Genomic DNA, 18,491 nt, shown 5'->3' with positions numbered 1-18,491 from the left:
TATATGTCTTCTATTTTATATTTTGTAATTTCATTTTTGTGAAAAGATAAGCTGAAGTTTGAAACTACAGGAACTTGCAAAGCATAAATTCCCTAGCACCTAGCCTATCCCAGTCATATCTTGGCTGTTTTGATTCTTTTGGGGGTTTTTTTGGTAACCAAGTTATTTTACCAAACCTAATATTAATTTGTGCTAACTGGAGAGAAGTATTAGTGTCTTAATTATAGGTCATGGAGATAATTTCCCAGGTTTGAGGAGCTGTTCAGATTTTTAAACTACACGTTAAAAGGACGTGGCAAAACTTATCTGTCACGGGCAATGAAGTCATTGGAAAGTTTAGAGAAATATTGGAAAGAGTTTAGATTTGCCCATTATAAATTATGATAATTACCCTTCAAAGAAGATTTCCTGTTTCACTTTTTGGTCTGGATTTGTACATTTGCAAGTCAATTTGCAGCCGTTTGTGCTTGGGTTGTTTTTCTTGGCTGTTTTCTCTGAGAGCGGCCTGCACAAGATGGAGGGAACGAAACCCAATATTGAAGGGAATCTGCAGGGTTGGGCTCAACTCAGCTCAGTGACCAGATGAAGAGCTGTTATGAATTTGTGGAAAGTTGTTACTTCAAGCCATTTGGTTCTTTTTAAAACTATCAAATGTTAAATATCTAAACAGAATGGAATTCAAATGGGTGAGAATAAATGAAATATTTTTATAGTGAAATATTTCAGATAAGACCTACCATCCATTTTTATGAAATTTCCTAAAGTAAACCCTTGAAAGATTCAAATTTCAAGCTGAACACTTACATATAGTAATTAACATTTCTCTTAAGAGCTTTACTTTGCTTTTAGTACAGGCTTTGAAATAACTGTAAAGTAGAACTTTTAATTTCATTTATAGAACATTCTAGGTATTAGTTTGGTAGAGAACCATCCCTGTGGGATGATTTAAGGAACCCACTCATCACCCAAAAATACATTCATATCAGTCTGAAATTCTTCAATGAGAGATTCTCACCATGTCTGTGCAAATGCTTCTGGAAGAAATAGTATATTAGGCCCCCTATATTGATTACTTTCCAACGTGGCAGTGATTGTGAGGTAAACCCTGATAGCATGGGTGGGAGAAAAAAATAATAAGTGGACTACCAATGGATACAACACTCAAGTAGCCCCTAAATCATCAAGAGGACCCAGAAGGTCCTGAAGGAAAAAGACCTTAATGCTATACTGTTTTTATTAGTTCTTTGAGTTTAAGACTAATCCATATTTATTAATCCATCCATCTGACCATTGACTCATTCATTCTTTCATCTATGTAGTAAATTTTTCTTGGATCTTCACTAGGTCTTACCTTAGGTTCTTGAGGAAATGAAAAGAAAGTAAGTTATAGCTCTGACCTTCCAGTAGAGCGAAAAAGCAATTGCTCAGCAATGTTCCATGTGTTAAGGGAGATGTGACTTCTTGTGGAGAAGACCAGGGACAATAGTGGTTAATTCTATCTGTGAGAGCTAAGGGGAGATTCAGAAATGAGGTAGCATTTGAGCTTGGAGAAGATAGGTTAGTAATGCAACCTTCCAGGCAGAGAGAAGACAACGTTGCCCAGGCCCTGAGAGAACAAAGAATGTGGAGTACATGGGGGCTCTGTGTTGGTTGGGAATGCCTGAAACTTCATAAGTTTAAGGTGTATGGTGAGGAAAGTGTAAGAAATGAATCTGAGTAGGTAGGTAGCCAGATAACAGGAGGCCTTTTAGGGCACTTAAGAGAGAGTGGGCTTTGTCCATGGCTCAGTGACACATTTTCTCTTGTCATTTTTCTGTGTCTCTATGATCATTACACTCCATTTATTCTTTAAATGTTGGTGTTTTCCTGGGTCTGGCCTTGACTCTCTTTATTCTTTACTTCCTTGGGGAAATCCACATAGTTACAAAGATGATGATGACTGCCAGATCCCTGCCTCTAGCCCCCCACTCACTTCTGAGCTCCACATTTCAAATGCCTACTGATCATCTCTCCCAAATGTCTTACAGGGTCCTCAACCTAAACTTGCCCAAACTAAACTTGTTATAGTCTACTTTTAAATAAGCCCGGATCTTATTAAGGAGCTCACCACACACCCAGTCACCCAAATTAGTAAGTTCAGAGCTATTTTCAATTTCCTCTGCTCCCTGACTCCAACATTCTGTTGGTTAGTAAATACTGGCAATTCTACCTTCAAACACCTAAATCTGTTCCCATCATCCCCACTGATGTTGCCTCAGTTCAAGTTTCTTCGTATGTAATTTAGACCAGTGCTTCTCAAAGTTGAGCTCACATAAGCATCACCAGGAGAACTTGTTAAAACACAGTTTCCAGGTTCCTACCATCAGAGATTCCAATTCATAACTCCAGGTTTGCATTTCTAACAAGATCCCAGGTAATGCTGATTCTTTTGGTCCATGGACCATAGGTTGGGTGCCACTGGTTTAACTATTCCAATTGTCTCTTAACTAGCCTCCTTGCTTTGGCCTCATAAGCTCCAATGTTGTTAATGTGGTTATTGTTCCAAAACACAATTCTTATCATGTTGCTTTTCTACTTATGTATTTTCTAGAGCTACACATTGACCTCAACCTAGTGCCCAAACATATTTCCTTGCGTGCAAGGCCTTTGGCAATCTGGCTGCAACCTATTTTTCCAGGCTCATCTCTCTCCACTTCTCCCCACACTTTGCGAATAATTTGACTTATGTCTGTGCTTCTCTGTTCCCACGATTTTGTAAATCCTGTCCCCTGCACCTGCAATATCCATCCTCTTCTTCCATTCCCACCTCTTTCTCACTCCAAAATGAAAAATTCATACTTGTTCCTTAAGATCCAACTCACACGTGACTTGGTTTGTGTTCCAATAGCTCTTTATACTGCTCTTACAAGAATTAACATCTTGTCTGTCTATGGGTTTCTCCCATGAGAATGTAAGATCATTGAGGAAATGGACTTTGTCTTTTTTTAAGCCTTGTTTCTCAAAGGTTAACACAATAGTTGGCCATCTCATGATCTATGATGTTGTTTAAACTGAATTAATTCTTTAAGTCAACATTCCCCCAAATGTGTCCCAGGAAATTTTCAGGAAAAGATTCTCTGGTATAATAATTTGGTCAATCATGAATTCTATATAATAGTATATATAGGCTCTTTGAAGGAATAGTAAAGAATCCTCTTAAATTTTGTTTAATACAGTGTTACCAAAAAGTATTGGATTCCATGAATACCTCTTTGAGAAGTGCTCTTGAAGTCACTAGGGAGTGGAATTGGTGTCTTAGAAAGATATTCTTGGCTGCAAGGGGAAGAATGGCCTGAGGAGGGGGAGGGAGTGGGCCAACGAGCTAGGAGAGCAGTAATACTGACAACATATACCAAGGGTCTGAATTTAGGCAGCGAAGTAGGATACAGGAAGAGGGTATAGCTCTGAGTGCTCTTTTCCAGTTCAAAAGCAGGGACCTATGGGAAATTGGAGATGGGAAAGAAGACAATGCTTAGAATGACCATGAGGGTTATTTAGCTATTATTATGTTCCATATCAGGGAAGGAAGTATCTGTTTCCATGAAGTGTTAGACACTTTAGTGGTCTGGAAAATATGCTATAGCTCACTGCACAATTTCTTTTGTAGTTAATTGGTCAATAAGCAGCAAACCCGACATTTCCTTCCCTTATCCAGATTAAGAAGGGGAGAAGAGGCATTTTTATCTTATCCTTTTATTTTTCTGGCTCACACAAATCAAAGCCCAGTAGTCCTGTTTTTAGCTGCTTATCAGATATCCACTCTGCACCCAGCACCATGCCTAGGAAGTGTCTGTTATGATAGTGGTTCTTAACTGGGCAATTTTGCCCCTCAGGGGACATTTAGCAATGTCTCAAGACATTTTTGGTTGTCACAACTGGGAGTGTGCTACTGGCACCTAGTGAGTAGAGACCAGAGATGCTGTTAAATACCCCACAATACACAGGACAACCCCCCCAAAAAAGAATTATCCAGTCCAAAATGTCAATAGTGCTGAAGCTGCAAAACCCTGGTTTATGCAAAGAAAACTTGAAGCAGTTATTCTGACAATTGAAGAGCAGCAGGGGTTTTGCCTAAATTATTAGAATAACAACCTCATTTATGGGCTTTGCTTTGTTGATATAGGCCTAGCCAGGTGGTGTTGAATAAGCATTAGTTCATGATTTAATCTTAGTTCCTTTCTCTTCCAGTGACTAATTATAAGCAATTTAAATTGCTATGTGTGATCAGCGATATAAAAGTAGGACAAATGCACCTCTAATGAGACTGTGTTAGACTCTGAACTTCTCTGATGAGGTTGCCCTAGTGTAGGAATACTCAGGAAATGGCATGGGTTGTAGAGTTAGGTGTCCCGGTTTTCAGTCTCAGCTCTGCTGGTTACTAACTCCATAACTAGTCTCAGTCCACTCTGGGCCTTACCTTCCTCATCATGAAATGAGCAATAATTTCCTCACCAAGGCATTGTGAAGATTAGATGAGTTAATAGCAAAGTTGTATATTCAGCAAATTTTTATTCTATTCCCTCCTGTGTTTCAGGCCATATTCTTAGTGCTGAGAATACATTCATTAAGAAGACAGATAAAAATCTCTACCTTTACGGAGGTGGAAATGGTTGGGGAGAAAGATAATAAGCAAGAAAAATAAGCAAAATGTATAGGATGTTAAAGGATGATAAGTACCATGGGGAAAAACAAAACAAAACAGAACAAGAAAGGAGCCTGACGCAGGGTTGATGCAATTTAGATTAGAAGACAAATGAGACTTTTTTTTTTGACTCAAGTCTTGAAATGGGGAGAAAGTGAGCCATGTCAATTTCTAGGGAAAGAGCGTTGCGGGCAGAGGGTGGCAGCATTTGCAAAAGTCCTGGGGCCAGATCATGCTTGGAGAGTTTAAAGAATATCAAGACAACCAGTGAGGAAGGGGGAGGTCTGAGGTGGGAGAAGGGAGACAGATTGTGTGGGACTCTAAAGAACATTGCAATAACCTTGGCCATACAAACATTAGCTAGTTATTACGGCCTGGAGGTAAAATGTTTCAGTGTGCATTATGGCTCACATAAGGGTGTTCCATAAACCCCTTGAAATTCTGTGCCCTTCTAAGAATGTTTTTAAAGATATCCTTCACTTAAACAAAATGGCAAGGCATCTAAGTGCAAAGGACAAAATTCTAGAATTCTCATGGCCAATCTGCTCCGTGGGTTCTTTTCTTGCAGCAGCCACCCACTCTGCCTTAGAGCCCCACCCATGGGAGAGCAGAAAAAAGTCAACTCAGGGTTTTTTTTTTCTCTTCACTTCTACAATAGGAATAGCTTTTCTAAGCTGCCTGAGAATTTAAAGCACACTTTCTTTTGTTGTGCTGCTGCTACACTAGCTTTGCTCTTACAAATTCCTAGAGACAATTTGTACTCATCCTTAAAACAGGGAATTTTATTTAGATACAGCACTGTCATCTAATCACTGAGTCAATACAGGTAAACAATTTCTAAGGTTTTGAACAGAAACGTTCAAAAACCTTTTTACTACGTGCAAATGTTTTCCATTTTAAATTTCACTTCATGCTATTTCCTGTTCTGGGGCATAGGAGTGGAGAATAAGGATCCAGAATTGCTATTTTCAAGGAACATACTTTTCCCATAAAACTGTACACAATAATGACATTTCTAAAGGACTCAGGCTTACTTTGCTCTCGTTTGAACCTAAAATTAAGAAGGAAGGAGAGATCTTCTCTTTCAGTAATACTTGTTGCTAACCTACTCATAAAACAAATTATTTTTATATAAGTCAATGTTTGAAGCTGATAGAGAATTTTCTCTTACCAAAATCATTTTTAAACCCAAATGTTCCTTCTATTTTTAAAATATATTTCCCCCCTATTAAAACACGTGTTAGTTCTTCTCCAAATATAATAAAAGGAGGCCATGTATCATTGGGGCTGCCTCTTTTATTCTGGGTTTTGAAGCCAAGTGTCCTCAATAAAATTCCCCAGAGCTGGAAACAAAAAACTGTAAACTAGTAAGGGACTTCATCCTTTAACTGCTGAATTCAGCAGGATTGTTTAGCTTATTCTCCCACTGCATGAATTTTGTAGCTTAAGAATAGACCCCTGCCACTGACCTGCTGCCATCACCATCTGTCTGTCTGTCTCTTGCTCCATAGAGCTCTCACTCATCTCGTTCTTGCACACTCTCTAAGAACTGACTTTTCTGTGGCAAAAGTGATAGGATCTCTGCTGACCCGAGGGAAATGATTCCCAGAAGTTCATGGTAATAAGGTCCTAAAAACAAGACATGTCCTTAGTTGGAAAGTCACATTGTCCTTTTATAATTTGTAGGATGGAGAATACATGCTGAGAATCACTTCCTAATCTAGGGCACACCTTTTTGGGGGTCCATGTCCCAGAACACTGCTTAATCCGTGTTCCCAGGAGAAGCGTCCCTCTCCCCGCACGTTTATACAGACCAAATTCATCTTCCAGGGGGAGATGCAGCTTTACTGCGTTGCTCTGCTCATTTCCTCATTTTTAGAAAAAGGTTCAAATTTCCAAGCGACATGGGCAGACATCTCCTTCTGTTATCAGAGTCACATTTCTGAATCACCTATTGATTCCTTGGGGAAGAAAATTGAGAGCTAAACCTACTCCTGACTGTGCAATTTGTATCCCCTTTTGTATTTCTTTGTTTTTCTATTAAATTTGTGGAAGGATATGCAAGATTTTTAAGACACCAATGGCTTTTCCTCCTTTGAGCTGCTATTCCAGAAATCCTCAAAACAGAATATATGACACTATATTATACACAAACTCTGGCCATGCCTTTAACTATCCCAAAGGTTCTGATGTCTTTCCCTTGCTATTCTGTTGTAACCATAAATAAGTAAATACACCGATATAAGTTCTGCTTCACATGACTTTTGCAAACTGTGGGAAGTATCGTGCCTTTACATTTTGGGAATAAGCTTTTTTTGTGCATTTCTTTCAAGTAAAATCCTAATTTTGCTCTAGCAAGGTTTTGGTTGGAAAAATATAGAGGGAGGAAAAAAAGAAAGTTTTTGCAGAAAATTTGTAATTGTATCTATCTCTTAAACTTCCCCTATTACGTTGTGATCAGCACACTAAGAATTTATAATTTATTAGTTGTGAAATTACTGGTACGTCTGGTGGAGCTTGCTGCCAAGGGTGCAAGATAGACACTTAATCTACCCTATCCATAGCTCCCGGCTCCCGTCAGCACTAATCGTGAGTAGAGTTGCTGTAAAAATATGTCGGAGAGTTTATGAAAGTAATTCTGAGACTGACTTGTAACAACGTCTCTACAGTCCTATGGAGGTTACGTTTCATCATTGGCCCTTGCTTCAGGAACTGGTCTTTTCAAATGTGGGATAGCGGTGGCTCCAGTCTCCAGCTGGGAGTATTACGGTATGGAAACATTTCATAAATGTTGCTGCGAAAACATTTAACACATAATTACTCTATATTTGAGGTTGCTAGGAAAACAAATTATGCAGTAAAATTCACCCCAGCATCACTGGGGAAAATATAATCCGTAAACAAGGTTGTTTATATGATTCATTATAATCATGTTGCAACAATCAAAGAAATCTTAAGCGTGAGGGAAGACATTCCCAAAATCCAATATATCTTATTCTCTCCCAGAAACCTTGTGCTCCCTGCCGAACCAAAGCTTTAAAATCAGAGCTAACTCTGTGTTTTTGCAGGCATACAGTTGCAGCGTAACTGGCTTTTATTCACATTTTACACAAAGTCAGTCTGGGGCCAAGCAATTCACCTCCACACCAGCATTTGCAGCTGCCAGCTCCATTGCTCCAGAAATCAAAGAAGGAAAAAATTTGTTTGCAAAGTACACCTCCCATGTGTGCCTATTTTTATGATTAACATCAATACAGGATGATTCTTTGGAATTAACTCTAATAATTGTTCAAAAATGAGCTTTCATCAGATCCTCTTCCCTGTGTTGGGGTAGAAATGAGACAATTGTGACTTGTAGAGAATCTTCATTCAGGAAAAAAATGTGTGTGTGTGTGTGTGTGTGTGTGTGTGTGTGCTGGGAGAGGAAGATTTGGGGAACATATTTCCATCCCAGATTAATTCAGACACTAGGAAAAGTACTAGAGGTAGCTGCATCTGTGATTTATTTTAAATTATAATGAGGTCATTCCCTGGGGTCATTCCTATCTCAACATCTCCCTGCTCAAGAGCTTTGTATAGAAGTGAAAAAGTTTTAAGACCAGCCCTTCCTAATGTTAGCTGCTCCTGTTTCCATCATCTCCTTCTCCATTGCCTCTCTAGCGCAAGTGAGGCAGATTGCAGAGCAAATGACTTGGGTGGAGCGTTACAGTAAAGGAAAGCAAGAACCTTCCTCAGCAGCTCCACACGGGAGAGTTGAGTAGCAGTTATCAAACTAGTGGGTCTTGTTGGTTAATGAAATGACATATTACATGCAAACAACATATGTTTATATATTTTATAGCGTCTATCTACACAGAGCGATTCATGGGTCTCCCAACAAAGGACGATAATCTCAAGCACTATAAAGTAAGCATTTTCTGTTTATGTAGGTCATTAACTTATTTCAAATATGCTAAATAATTTTAAAGCAGTCATTCAGAATTTACACTTTGCTGGGTCCCCAAGCAAATATGATGATCTTTTGTTAGCTGCAAAACACCTCACTAGGAAGGAATTTACTTCATTTGGATTCTATTCTTTCTTTCCCCATCCTATCTTCCCTAACCTCCCTTTTCCCCATCCTCCTCCCCACCCCCAAACCCTACACAGCTTGAGCGGGCATCATTTATGCCTAAGGTCTCACTCATATGTAACATATGACACATAAACTTTCAGTTTTTCAAGCTAAGAATCAGATGGAAGTAATGCAAATGATGATGAAAATGTGTTGCTCTGACTCTTAAATATTTATCAAGCAAAGCAATACATAATTTCAGTATTGGTGCTAAGTCCATTGCACAATGATTTAGCTAGTTTTCTATTAGAACTTGCAGCAACTAAAATGTTAATTTTTCCTCTTTTCCAGAATTCAACTGTGATGGCAAGAGCAGAATATTTCAGAAATGTAGACTATCTTCTCATCCACGGAACAGCAGATGGTGAGGTTTAAGCAAGACTCTTACACATAAAAATACTGAGCCAGCATCACTTTGTTTAAGAAACATTAACCATCTTCCTATGCCTATGCTCAGGGTCAGTACCTAAGAGTCAGGGACATTTCCATAAATGAGTGTGATTACTCACTGCTGACAATGTCAACTGCATGACTAGATAATTGTTGGTGTTCATTTCCAGGCAGTACATGTCACTCTGTGCTTTCTGGTATTTAGCAGCACTTTAACTCTCTCTCTTTGTTGCAGATAATGTGCACTTTCAAAACTCAGCACAGATTGCTAAAGCTCTGGTTAATGCACAAGTGGATTTCCAAGCAATGGTACATAATTTCGTTTTACTCATGTTCACGGCCTTAGACCCCTAAGCTGAAAGGAGGAATCTTATTTTTTATTTTTTCACTAAAACCTAACAAAGAGGCTGTAGGGTAGACTAGGCAGAACATTAGCAAATGAACCTTGGACCTTTCATTAACTCCCTGAAGATCACTAGGCAAGCCATGTCACCTCTGGGGACCCCAATGGACTCACATATAAAATGAAGGGGTCCACAAGATTAAGTGGTCTTCCAGCTCGAACATCCAGCAGTTCTGTGTTCCTGTGTACGTAAGCGTGGCCTGTGGGTGCAAAAACCTGGGAGTCCCAACGCAGCTAGAAGATTCTGTTTATTCAGTAAGATGCAATTGCAGAATGTTATCAGAAACCTCAGAGGCTCCCTGAAGTCATACAGCTTCACTCAGAGTCAGAGAATCCTTTCATCTACGTGTTCTCAGCGCCTGGCACAGGCCAGGCCCCCCACAGAAGCTTATATTTTTACTGAGTGAATGAATGAATGAGCTAGCTGTAAAATCCAGGTTGCGTAAGAAACGGGAAATGGAAGCAGGGAGGAAAATCAGGTGAAAGCCAAGTCAAGGGAGACAGTCCCCAATAGCTGTCTTTCCCCCTCTTCAGTGAGCGTAAATTCTCCCTCACTTGCTTATGTTGAACAAGAACCCAGAAAAGGAAACCCGGATCTTTTAGAAATTTCTGTTTTTTAAAATAATTTACAAAGCATGAGGTGAAATTTTTCCGACTTTTTTTAATCATGACCTCCAAAGGAAATTCAGCTTATAAGTACAGAGCATTACATTCTAACCATTAGCCACCTTTATTCAGTGAAAACAATAATCTTACCGGCATCTCTCCAATTATAAAGTTTAAACCTATAATACCAGCTTCCTGGGTTTTTTTTAAATGATACTATTTTAACTCCTATAAAGGCTATTTATGGTTATATGTGTTGTAGATTTTCTGCAACAGAGAGGAATTAGATTCAGAGGCTAAGAGCCTCAGAGAATGTTTGAGCCAGAAGGAGCTTTAGGGAAAATCGAATCCAACCCCCTCATTTTTCAAATGAGACAACCAAGCTCCAGAGAAGCAAAGAAACAGACCCAGCGCACAAGCTCTGGAACCCATGCCTGCCTCCCGATCCCCCAGGCTGGGGCCACTGGGAAAGGTCAGCCACCAAGATTTAAAGCATCAGTTTAAAGAATACGAAACAATAGTGAAGGTTCATGAAAGGTCTTTCAATCTTCCTGCTCTAAATGTTTATATGAAAACTATTTTATTTATTCAAGTAGTCTTAGGTAGAATTTCAACCACAATATTAGAAAAGTTATCAGGTCCTGAAAGTATTAAAAAGTCGAAGCTAGATGCATTGTGTGGCTGCAGGAATAAAACAGGTTTCTTCTCTCGTGTTTCAGTGGTACTCGGACCAGAACCACGGCATATCCGGCCTGTCCACGAAGCACTTATACACCCACATGACCCACTTCCTAAAGCAATGTTTTTCTTTGTCAGACTAAAAACGATGCCGATCCAAGCCTGTCACAACCTGAACACTTTATATAAATGCCTCAGACCGTTTGCTTGTTTTATTCTTTATGCTGTTAAATGTTGGTATAAACAAACAAATGAACGTTGTTTGAAAGGCTGGCACAACATTAGAAGGACTCAGAAGTTCAACCTAAATCTTGTTTACATTTTCTGGTACTCTGTGAAAGGAGAGAAAAGGGAGCCATGCCTTCTGATTTGGACACAGACAGTGTTTTATCACCTGTTCATTTGAGGAAAAAAATAAAGTCAGAAGTTAAAGTGCTATTAATTCGTCTGTGTGTGTGTTAATTCCGAGTTCCAGTTTCTATCACAGAAAGAAATGCTTCTGCTAGGCAAGTACATGAATAATACTAGGGTAGTCATGGAGGAGAAGAATCTAGAAGCAGTTTTGGATTTCTGTAATTAAACCTCCAAATGCTGGAATGAACAGCTCAGAGTATGGAAAAGCATTGTTCAGAAATCAAGTTTGAGATGCGTTTTATAGATGCACCCTGATGTTTGCACTCTATGCTGTCCTTCCAAGAAATGTTTATTAAATTTCTCCCAGAAGATTTCTTCAACATTGCCAAAAGCATTTCATAAGGATAAAGTCAGAATTTTGAATTTGGGCTCCTTTTAAGAAATGTTTCAAATTTGGAAATGTTCCTATTTTTGTATCCCTTTTTAGAATTAGTAATGGTAACTGCCTTCAGATTGCCAAACCACGCCAAACTAAACAACACAAGAAATTAGATAAAATGGACATCAATAGCTGGAGAGGGAAAACGTGATATCTACAAGATTTTTCTGGGGTTTTAGTTCTACGTTATAGAGTTCATTTTGAAAAAGAAAAAGAAAAAGCCATAATGCCTGTAATCCCAAAGGCAACGCTAAGCCAGTAACTGTCCCTGTCAATAAGAAATTTATGGGCAGCTTGTCATCTCTGTGATTGCCACAGAGTTAAAAAGATGCACATCAGGTCACCAGAGGCTGTTTCTTAGATGAATATTGGAAGTATCCATGAAGCCACTGCCTAAGGACTGTTCGTTGACATGCTTCCTAACCCTTGATTGCCCTGGAGGCTTTCTGCCCATTCCCAGCTTGATTCTTCCCAGTTGCAGGTAGAAGATCCTCATGCCTTCTCTCATTCTCTATAGCCAGGAGAACCAATCCAGCATGACACATTGCAGCAGGAAGGGACCTCGGAGATCATAGCCCAGAGACTCCTTTGGAGTTTCTAGACATTTCTCAGTCCAGCACGTTTTCCACTACCACTTTCTGAAACCATGCCTCCCACTCAGACAACATAGCCCCATCTTGCTGGTCAGGAAGAAGTGCTTTGTGGCAGTCAGGGAGCCTGGGCAACGCCCTCACAGTTTCACAACTGGCCACAGCTCTTCCTCTTCACAGCCGTGGAACTGCTGATGCCCTGAGGGTCAGAAAGAAGCTACTACCTTCTCTTTCTGCTCTGCATGGAGCAGCCTCTGAAGCAAGCCCAGGTTTCCTCTTAATTTTCTTACCATTCACTCTCTTCCACTAGGGAGAGGAGAATAACCAACAGTCATTTCCTAGTATTCTACCAAGGGAGACAACAGTGCAATTACAAAAAATGAGACAACCTTGATACTTTAGCTTATCTTCTGCTTTTGTGGAATATGGAAAGCCGGTATTTAATGCCAATGTGCAATGAGTGGTCTCCAGCTTCAGGCCTTTGTTCCCACTGCCACAGAGGCAACTTCTAAAAGATGAATCTAACTGCATCATTTAGCCTGTAGAAACTCCAGCGATTCTCCACAGTCTACAAAATAGCATTGTAGATATTAGAAGTAGAACATTTCCATCATCAGAGAAAGTGTTATTGGACGGTGCTGTCCTAGAAGAAGCTTCACAGTCCATGTCTTGGAACATAGCGTATGGTTGAAGCTCACCAATTGGTGAGTGAGTACATGCGTCTGTGTTCACGGAAGACTCAGGTTCTCCACATTACTGTTGATAAAGCCTTCCCGGACCCCGGGTGGAATCGTTTAGGTGCTCCTCAGGACCGTCAGCATGTGTTTGTGGATTTCTTCATTTATTCAACAAACATGGGATCTGTATGTGTACCAGACACTGTGCAGGACTTTGAGGATGCAGCGAAGGGCAAGGCAGCAACTTGAGAGGCAGTTGTTTTTTACATGTGCACATTTTGTACGGCTTTACTAGATTCTTCTTTTGGCTTGGAAGATAAAAGGTACATAAAGTACAAAGGGGAAAGATTTTAGTAGGAAATACCAAATTAAAAGGGAAGATTCAAAAACATGTTACCTTTTCTATTTATAGGAAGCAAATTATAATAATAGCTATCATTTACCGCATTTTATTCTTGCCTATGAGATTTGGGGAGGACAGTGTCCCAATATCCTAATTAAGGCTGCAAAGTATAATCATCCTTCATATATCACAAACTTGAGATTTTCATTCATTCATTCAACAAATGCAATTGCAAGCCACTGTTTTAGGCACTGCAGGTTCCCCCCACGTCCCCACACCCCGGCAAGGTAGACATGTATATTAAACAGGACATATATCTATAGGCAGGGGCTTAAAGTCTTGTAAAGATGCGAAACGAATGTAACTATAATTCAAGTTCAAATGAGATTGGTGGGATTCTAGTACATGTAAGAGAGAAACCATAAAAGATTATACCATCTCAAATAATCTCAAATTCTAGTCCTGCAATGCTGGGCTTAGAGCTTTTTTAGAAGGTTCCAAAATTCAAAGTGATCATTTACTATTTCTTAGAGTGAATGAGAAAGAAGCAGCAAGAAAATGGGTATTTTGTTAAATTTAACACAAATGAGGGAACTTTTATGGAGATTTAAAATTTTTTTTAAATCTATCCCAAAGTGTAAAATGTGTGATTTATTTTCTTTAAGAAAGATTTTTGGAGTACCTAAGCTGTACATGGCAGTATTCTGGATACTGCAGGGGTTACAAAGATGAATATATGACAATTTCTCCATTTCTAGACTCTTTCAGTAAGGGCAACTTAACGAATCTGATTTTCCCAACATTTGAGCATTTTTCAGAAACTGACAGATCTTTATGCAAATGTTGTTGCCAAGCTGTTTGTAATGGTGAAATTATACTTTGACAGTAACTCTTTAAAATATATTAAACCCAGCTAAGGTTTTTTTGGAAATGTTGCCAATTAAGTGACTTTAATGAGCTTCTTGATGGTAATGTAATTAAAATTCAGATGTTCTAATTGTAAAAAAAATACGGTTCTGGGAAAGTTAACAGTAAAATAAGCAAACGTAAAATGAATTAGGGCTAATTTAAATGGTGATTATGTGATCTTCTGAGAAGATTCTACCAAAACAATGCTTTCAATTATGCTGTTTGTAAAGAAGAAAGAAGGCACCTAACAGATATTTTAAATTTATCTAGTAAAGCAGATATTTTGAGTTTATCCAATAAAACAGATCAAAAAAAATTCTGAACACAGTAAATTATTCTCAGCGTGTTAAAAGAGAACTGCTAAAATATTTCCTTGGCCTTATGGACAGGTACCTTGGCAATTTGAAGTGGAATAATTTCTAATTCAGAGACAAATAAGTGCCTGGACCTTACCAGGCTATTCGTGGGGAAATGATCTGGCTCCTAGCAAAAGTCTGTAATGACCACCTGCTCAGATTATTGGCATGTAATACTAACATGCTGGTCATAAACACTTCTTTTGGACACACAGGTAGTATCTTTGGCAAGCTAGAACAATATGATTTCATTTTATTGACTTCTAATTAATACTCTAATTAATGCATATGCTTTGACAGTATGTTTTAATAAATATTCGTTGGTACAGCATTACGTCCTTCACTCTGTGGTTATCCAGAGTCTGCATCCTGTGAGTAAGAGAGAGCAGTAATCAAGCCAAGGTCATGCCGCAAGGGTTTGACAACTCATCTTCCTTCTTTCATAAGCACTGTTCATTGACAAGCAAAGACAGTAACATCTTTGCTAATCATTAGTTATTAGGGCCAGGAATTTTTCTCACTATTACAGAGGGTCGATTTTTGAAATAAATGTCTTAATGAAACGCAAAATAATATAAAAATTATTTGTGTGTTATAAACTACTATTCATTCACGTATATTCAGTTACTGAAACATCCTTTCAGATATTCATAGACACAGCAGAAGTTTTGGATACATCACAAAATTTACTTATATCACATTGACACTAACTAAATTTCCAGTTTTAAGAGATGGTAAAAAGTGATGATGCTTTAATATATACAAGTGCTTCATATACCAACAAAAAACAATGCTGCTTTCTCCTTTTCTTTAGAAGATAAAAGTAACGCTTTACAATATTGTAAATTTCTTCCTTTCAAATGAAATACAAGATAGCTCATACGTCAATTCTTTTAAATATACTATGTTCATCATAACTCATTTTAGAGGTAGAAGACTGTAATAGGTAAGGGCATGGATACTCAAGTCAGACTACTTGGTTTGAGTCTCAGCTCAGTAACATGCTAGCTGTGTAACTTTGGTCACTTTTCATAAGTTCTTTCTGCTTCAGTTTCCTTCTATCTGAAATGGAGGATAATAATACTTCCATATAGAAGTCACGAGTGTCCAAAGAAGCTCATCCACCTTGATACTTGATCTTGAATGAGTCGTTCATCCCCGTATCCCCATACTTGTCTGAGGAGTTGACTATGTGTGACAGTAGTGATGGAAATGCCTTTGGGGAAGACAGACTGCCAGAGAAATGTGCGGTTGAACAACATGGACAGTTCACTCACCCAGCTTCATGCACGACCTACAAAGCACCACACAGGCCTTCTGCTCTGGCCGTCTCTCCACCACTCTCCCATTGCCCTCCAACTCCAGCCACACGGGTCTCCTTTGTGGGGCTTTTTTGTGCAGACCAAGCTTATTTCTGTTTCAGGGACTGGAATGTTGTTTTCTCAAATTTTCACTTGGCTGTCTCCTTGTCATTTAGGTCTCAGCTCAGGTGTTATCACCTTAGAGAGAACTTCTCCGGTCACTGGGTTGAACGTTGCTTCCACCACAGCCAGAGACTTTCAGCCACATTATCTAATTTTGCTTTCTTGATAGCACTGGTAAACATTGGAAATTATTTTATTTATGTATGTGCCTACTTGTTACCTATTTCGCAGATTAGAATATAAGCTCCCTGTGAGCAGTGAGCCTGCCTGTCTCTTTACTTTTCTGCGCCCTGGGTCTAAACGGTCCCTGGAATAAAGTGGAGGAGGCTGAGAAATATTTGCTGAATGTAGTACCATCTTCTGTGGATAGGAGGGCCTGTGAAACTCAAATCCTTATGTGTGATCTCACAGTGGAAACAGATCTTGCCCTTTTTGCAACTTAGTATATAAAAGGAACTTACTGTTTCCCCTCAAAGCAAAGAGGAAGAAAAATCCCTGAGCAGCAGGTGGCCCACAGTCATGAGAATGGGGTAACGGAGGACATAATCTTAGCCAAAAATCTAAAAGACGTTTATCTTTGAAACAAATATAATTTAGGTTAGGAAATGGAAACACAGCCCACTGCACTATCCAATCTCCAATATTCCCTGCTTCTAGATGAATCTCCGGGACACTACAGACTGAGGAAGTTTGCCACAAAATGTTCATACTGGAAAAAAGTCAAAGTAATTTCTGGAATGCTATTGATTACTCTAGAAGCTTTTATTTTAAAAAAAATGGAGTTTCAAAACATATTTTACTTAGTAAATGTATTTCAAGTACTAATGGTTTCTTTCATATTATAAAACAAGGATACCCATGTCCTACACTGTTTCTGTCTCCTGATCAGATGTGTCGTATAAGTTCAAACCCAAAGTTTGGTTGGTTGGTTCCTTTAAATGCAGATTATAAGCTTGGAGTCACCAAAAATAAGCCAGTGAAATATATCTTCCAAAAACTGTACATTTTAGATAGTGTTTTTCGAGTTGGTCATTTAACATGGGTGAATTGAACTTTCTAGGATCCCACTGATGCAGCTGAGTGGGGCCTTGTGTACTGCAAAACTGCCAAACTGAATCAAGAGAACTGAATTCTATTTCTTGTGATTTAGGAAAGCTTCTTCTCTTCCTGAGATTCCATCACTCCCTCTGTGTGCCACAGTTACTGGGCTAGATCCATGGGTCTGCAAGCCCTAAGAATTCCTCTGTGTTCCATTAGGGGATAGTACACAGAATTCCTAAGCCTTAAATCAGCTTCTAAAACCTGAGGCCCATAGGTTGGATAATAGGAGTCAATCCCATGCTTTAGTTCACTCTTCTCTCCTCGGATCTATCATTTCTGGGATTACAGTATTTACACTGAGGATTTCTGTTTCCTCTCAATATGGAGCTCTCATTGGTCTCCTTTGAGGCTCTATTTATAGAGATGGGATGGGATAACAATCTTATATTCCCTAGAAACACTGAGGTTAAAGTGTTCTCCCTGACTTAGGCTGTAAAAGTGAGGCCAGGGACCCACCATGGCATCTCACTTGATTCTGATATGATAACATTCTCAAAGGAATTGCCATCACCATCACTATCCGCCATCTTCCTTGATGAGATGGATTTTATATAAATTAAATTTTAGTCGAGAATCTTGTGTTAGACAAATGTAACAAATGCCTTGCAGCAATGTTCCCAATCTCAAGCAACTGCTAAGGCCAGCCAGGCAATCAGAAGGAATGAAGAAAACCAAGGAGGGGCTCAGCAAAGTCTCCAGGAACCTAAGGGTGGGACTCTGGCAAGCTGGTGAGTGCATCTAAGGGGATAGCAACCAATGGTTCAAACTGTTGCCATGTGGAAACATGAGCCTATTGTTTCCCAGACTCATTTTTGTCAAGAGAAACCAGAAAATTGGGTTTTTAAATGTAAACTCTCTGTCAATTTTGAACCCATAACAACTAATTTATGAGTAAAGAAAACTCAGCTGTGAGCCAGATTTGGCCTCCGGGTATCAATTTCTATTTTAAGTAATTTAATTGCCTTTCTTGGGATGTCAATTACATACCATGTACTCCATATACATTACTCAATTTAATTCTCCAAACTCTGTAAGTTATAAATTAAAGTATGTGTATTTCCGATTAGGAACATAGGCTACAAGTGTGGAAGTTATCTAAGATTTTATAGGTTCAAGTCTGCTGAACCATGACCTTCTTACCACCACCACACCTCCATGTAATACAAGCAGTGTGGTTTGTCAGGTATTCCAGAAGGATATGTTGAATGCCTTTTCAGATGGCTTTGTTATATATTATCGTCATTAATCAAATATTCAATATAGAGTATAAATAAACATAAGCCTAGTAGCAGGCCCTTATCAGTCGTTATTAGAATTTAAGTACAGTTAATGAAGTAGCCATTAAATGATTGCTTAAATAAATATTTGTAGGGTTGCTTTGAAAATGGAATTTTGTGCCTCCCTTTAACTTAGTGACTTATATGGG

General features: G+C 39.0%; 1 protein-coding gene across 9 annotated transcripts in view; it reads left to right on the top strand.

Moving 5' to 3' along the window:
- Nucleotides 1-11,310, top strand: part of FAP (fibroblast activation protein alpha) — a 74,074-nt gene extending 62,764 nt beyond the window's left edge. For all 9 annotated transcript variants that reach the window (XM_014860158.3, XM_070507986.1, XM_070507992.1 and 6 more), the window contains 5 exons: nucleotides 7,351-7,450; nucleotides 8,523-8,587; nucleotides 9,087-9,159; nucleotides 9,421-9,494; nucleotides 10,914-11,310. In XM_014860158.3, the coding sequence (XP_014715644.2) occupies nucleotides 7,351-7,450; nucleotides 8,523-8,587; nucleotides 9,087-9,159; nucleotides 9,421-9,494; nucleotides 10,914-11,015 (414 nt within the window). In that variant the 3' untranslated portion in view covers nucleotides 11,016-11,310. The remainder of the gene's footprint in view (nucleotides 1-7,350; nucleotides 7,451-8,522; nucleotides 8,588-9,086; nucleotides 9,160-9,420; nucleotides 9,495-10,913) is intronic.
- Nucleotides 11,311-18,491: the final 7,181 nt, after the last annotated feature.

The sequence above is a fragment of the Equus asinus genome, chromosome 4 (genome assembly GCF_041296235.1).
Source record: "Equus asinus isolate D_3611 breed Donkey chromosome 4, EquAss-T2T_v2, whole genome shotgun sequence".
NCBI lineage: Eukaryota > Metazoa > Chordata > Mammalia > Perissodactyla > Equidae > Equus > Equus asinus.
Note: the sequence above shows the minus strand (reverse complement) of the source record. Positions and strands in the feature narration are given on the sequence as shown.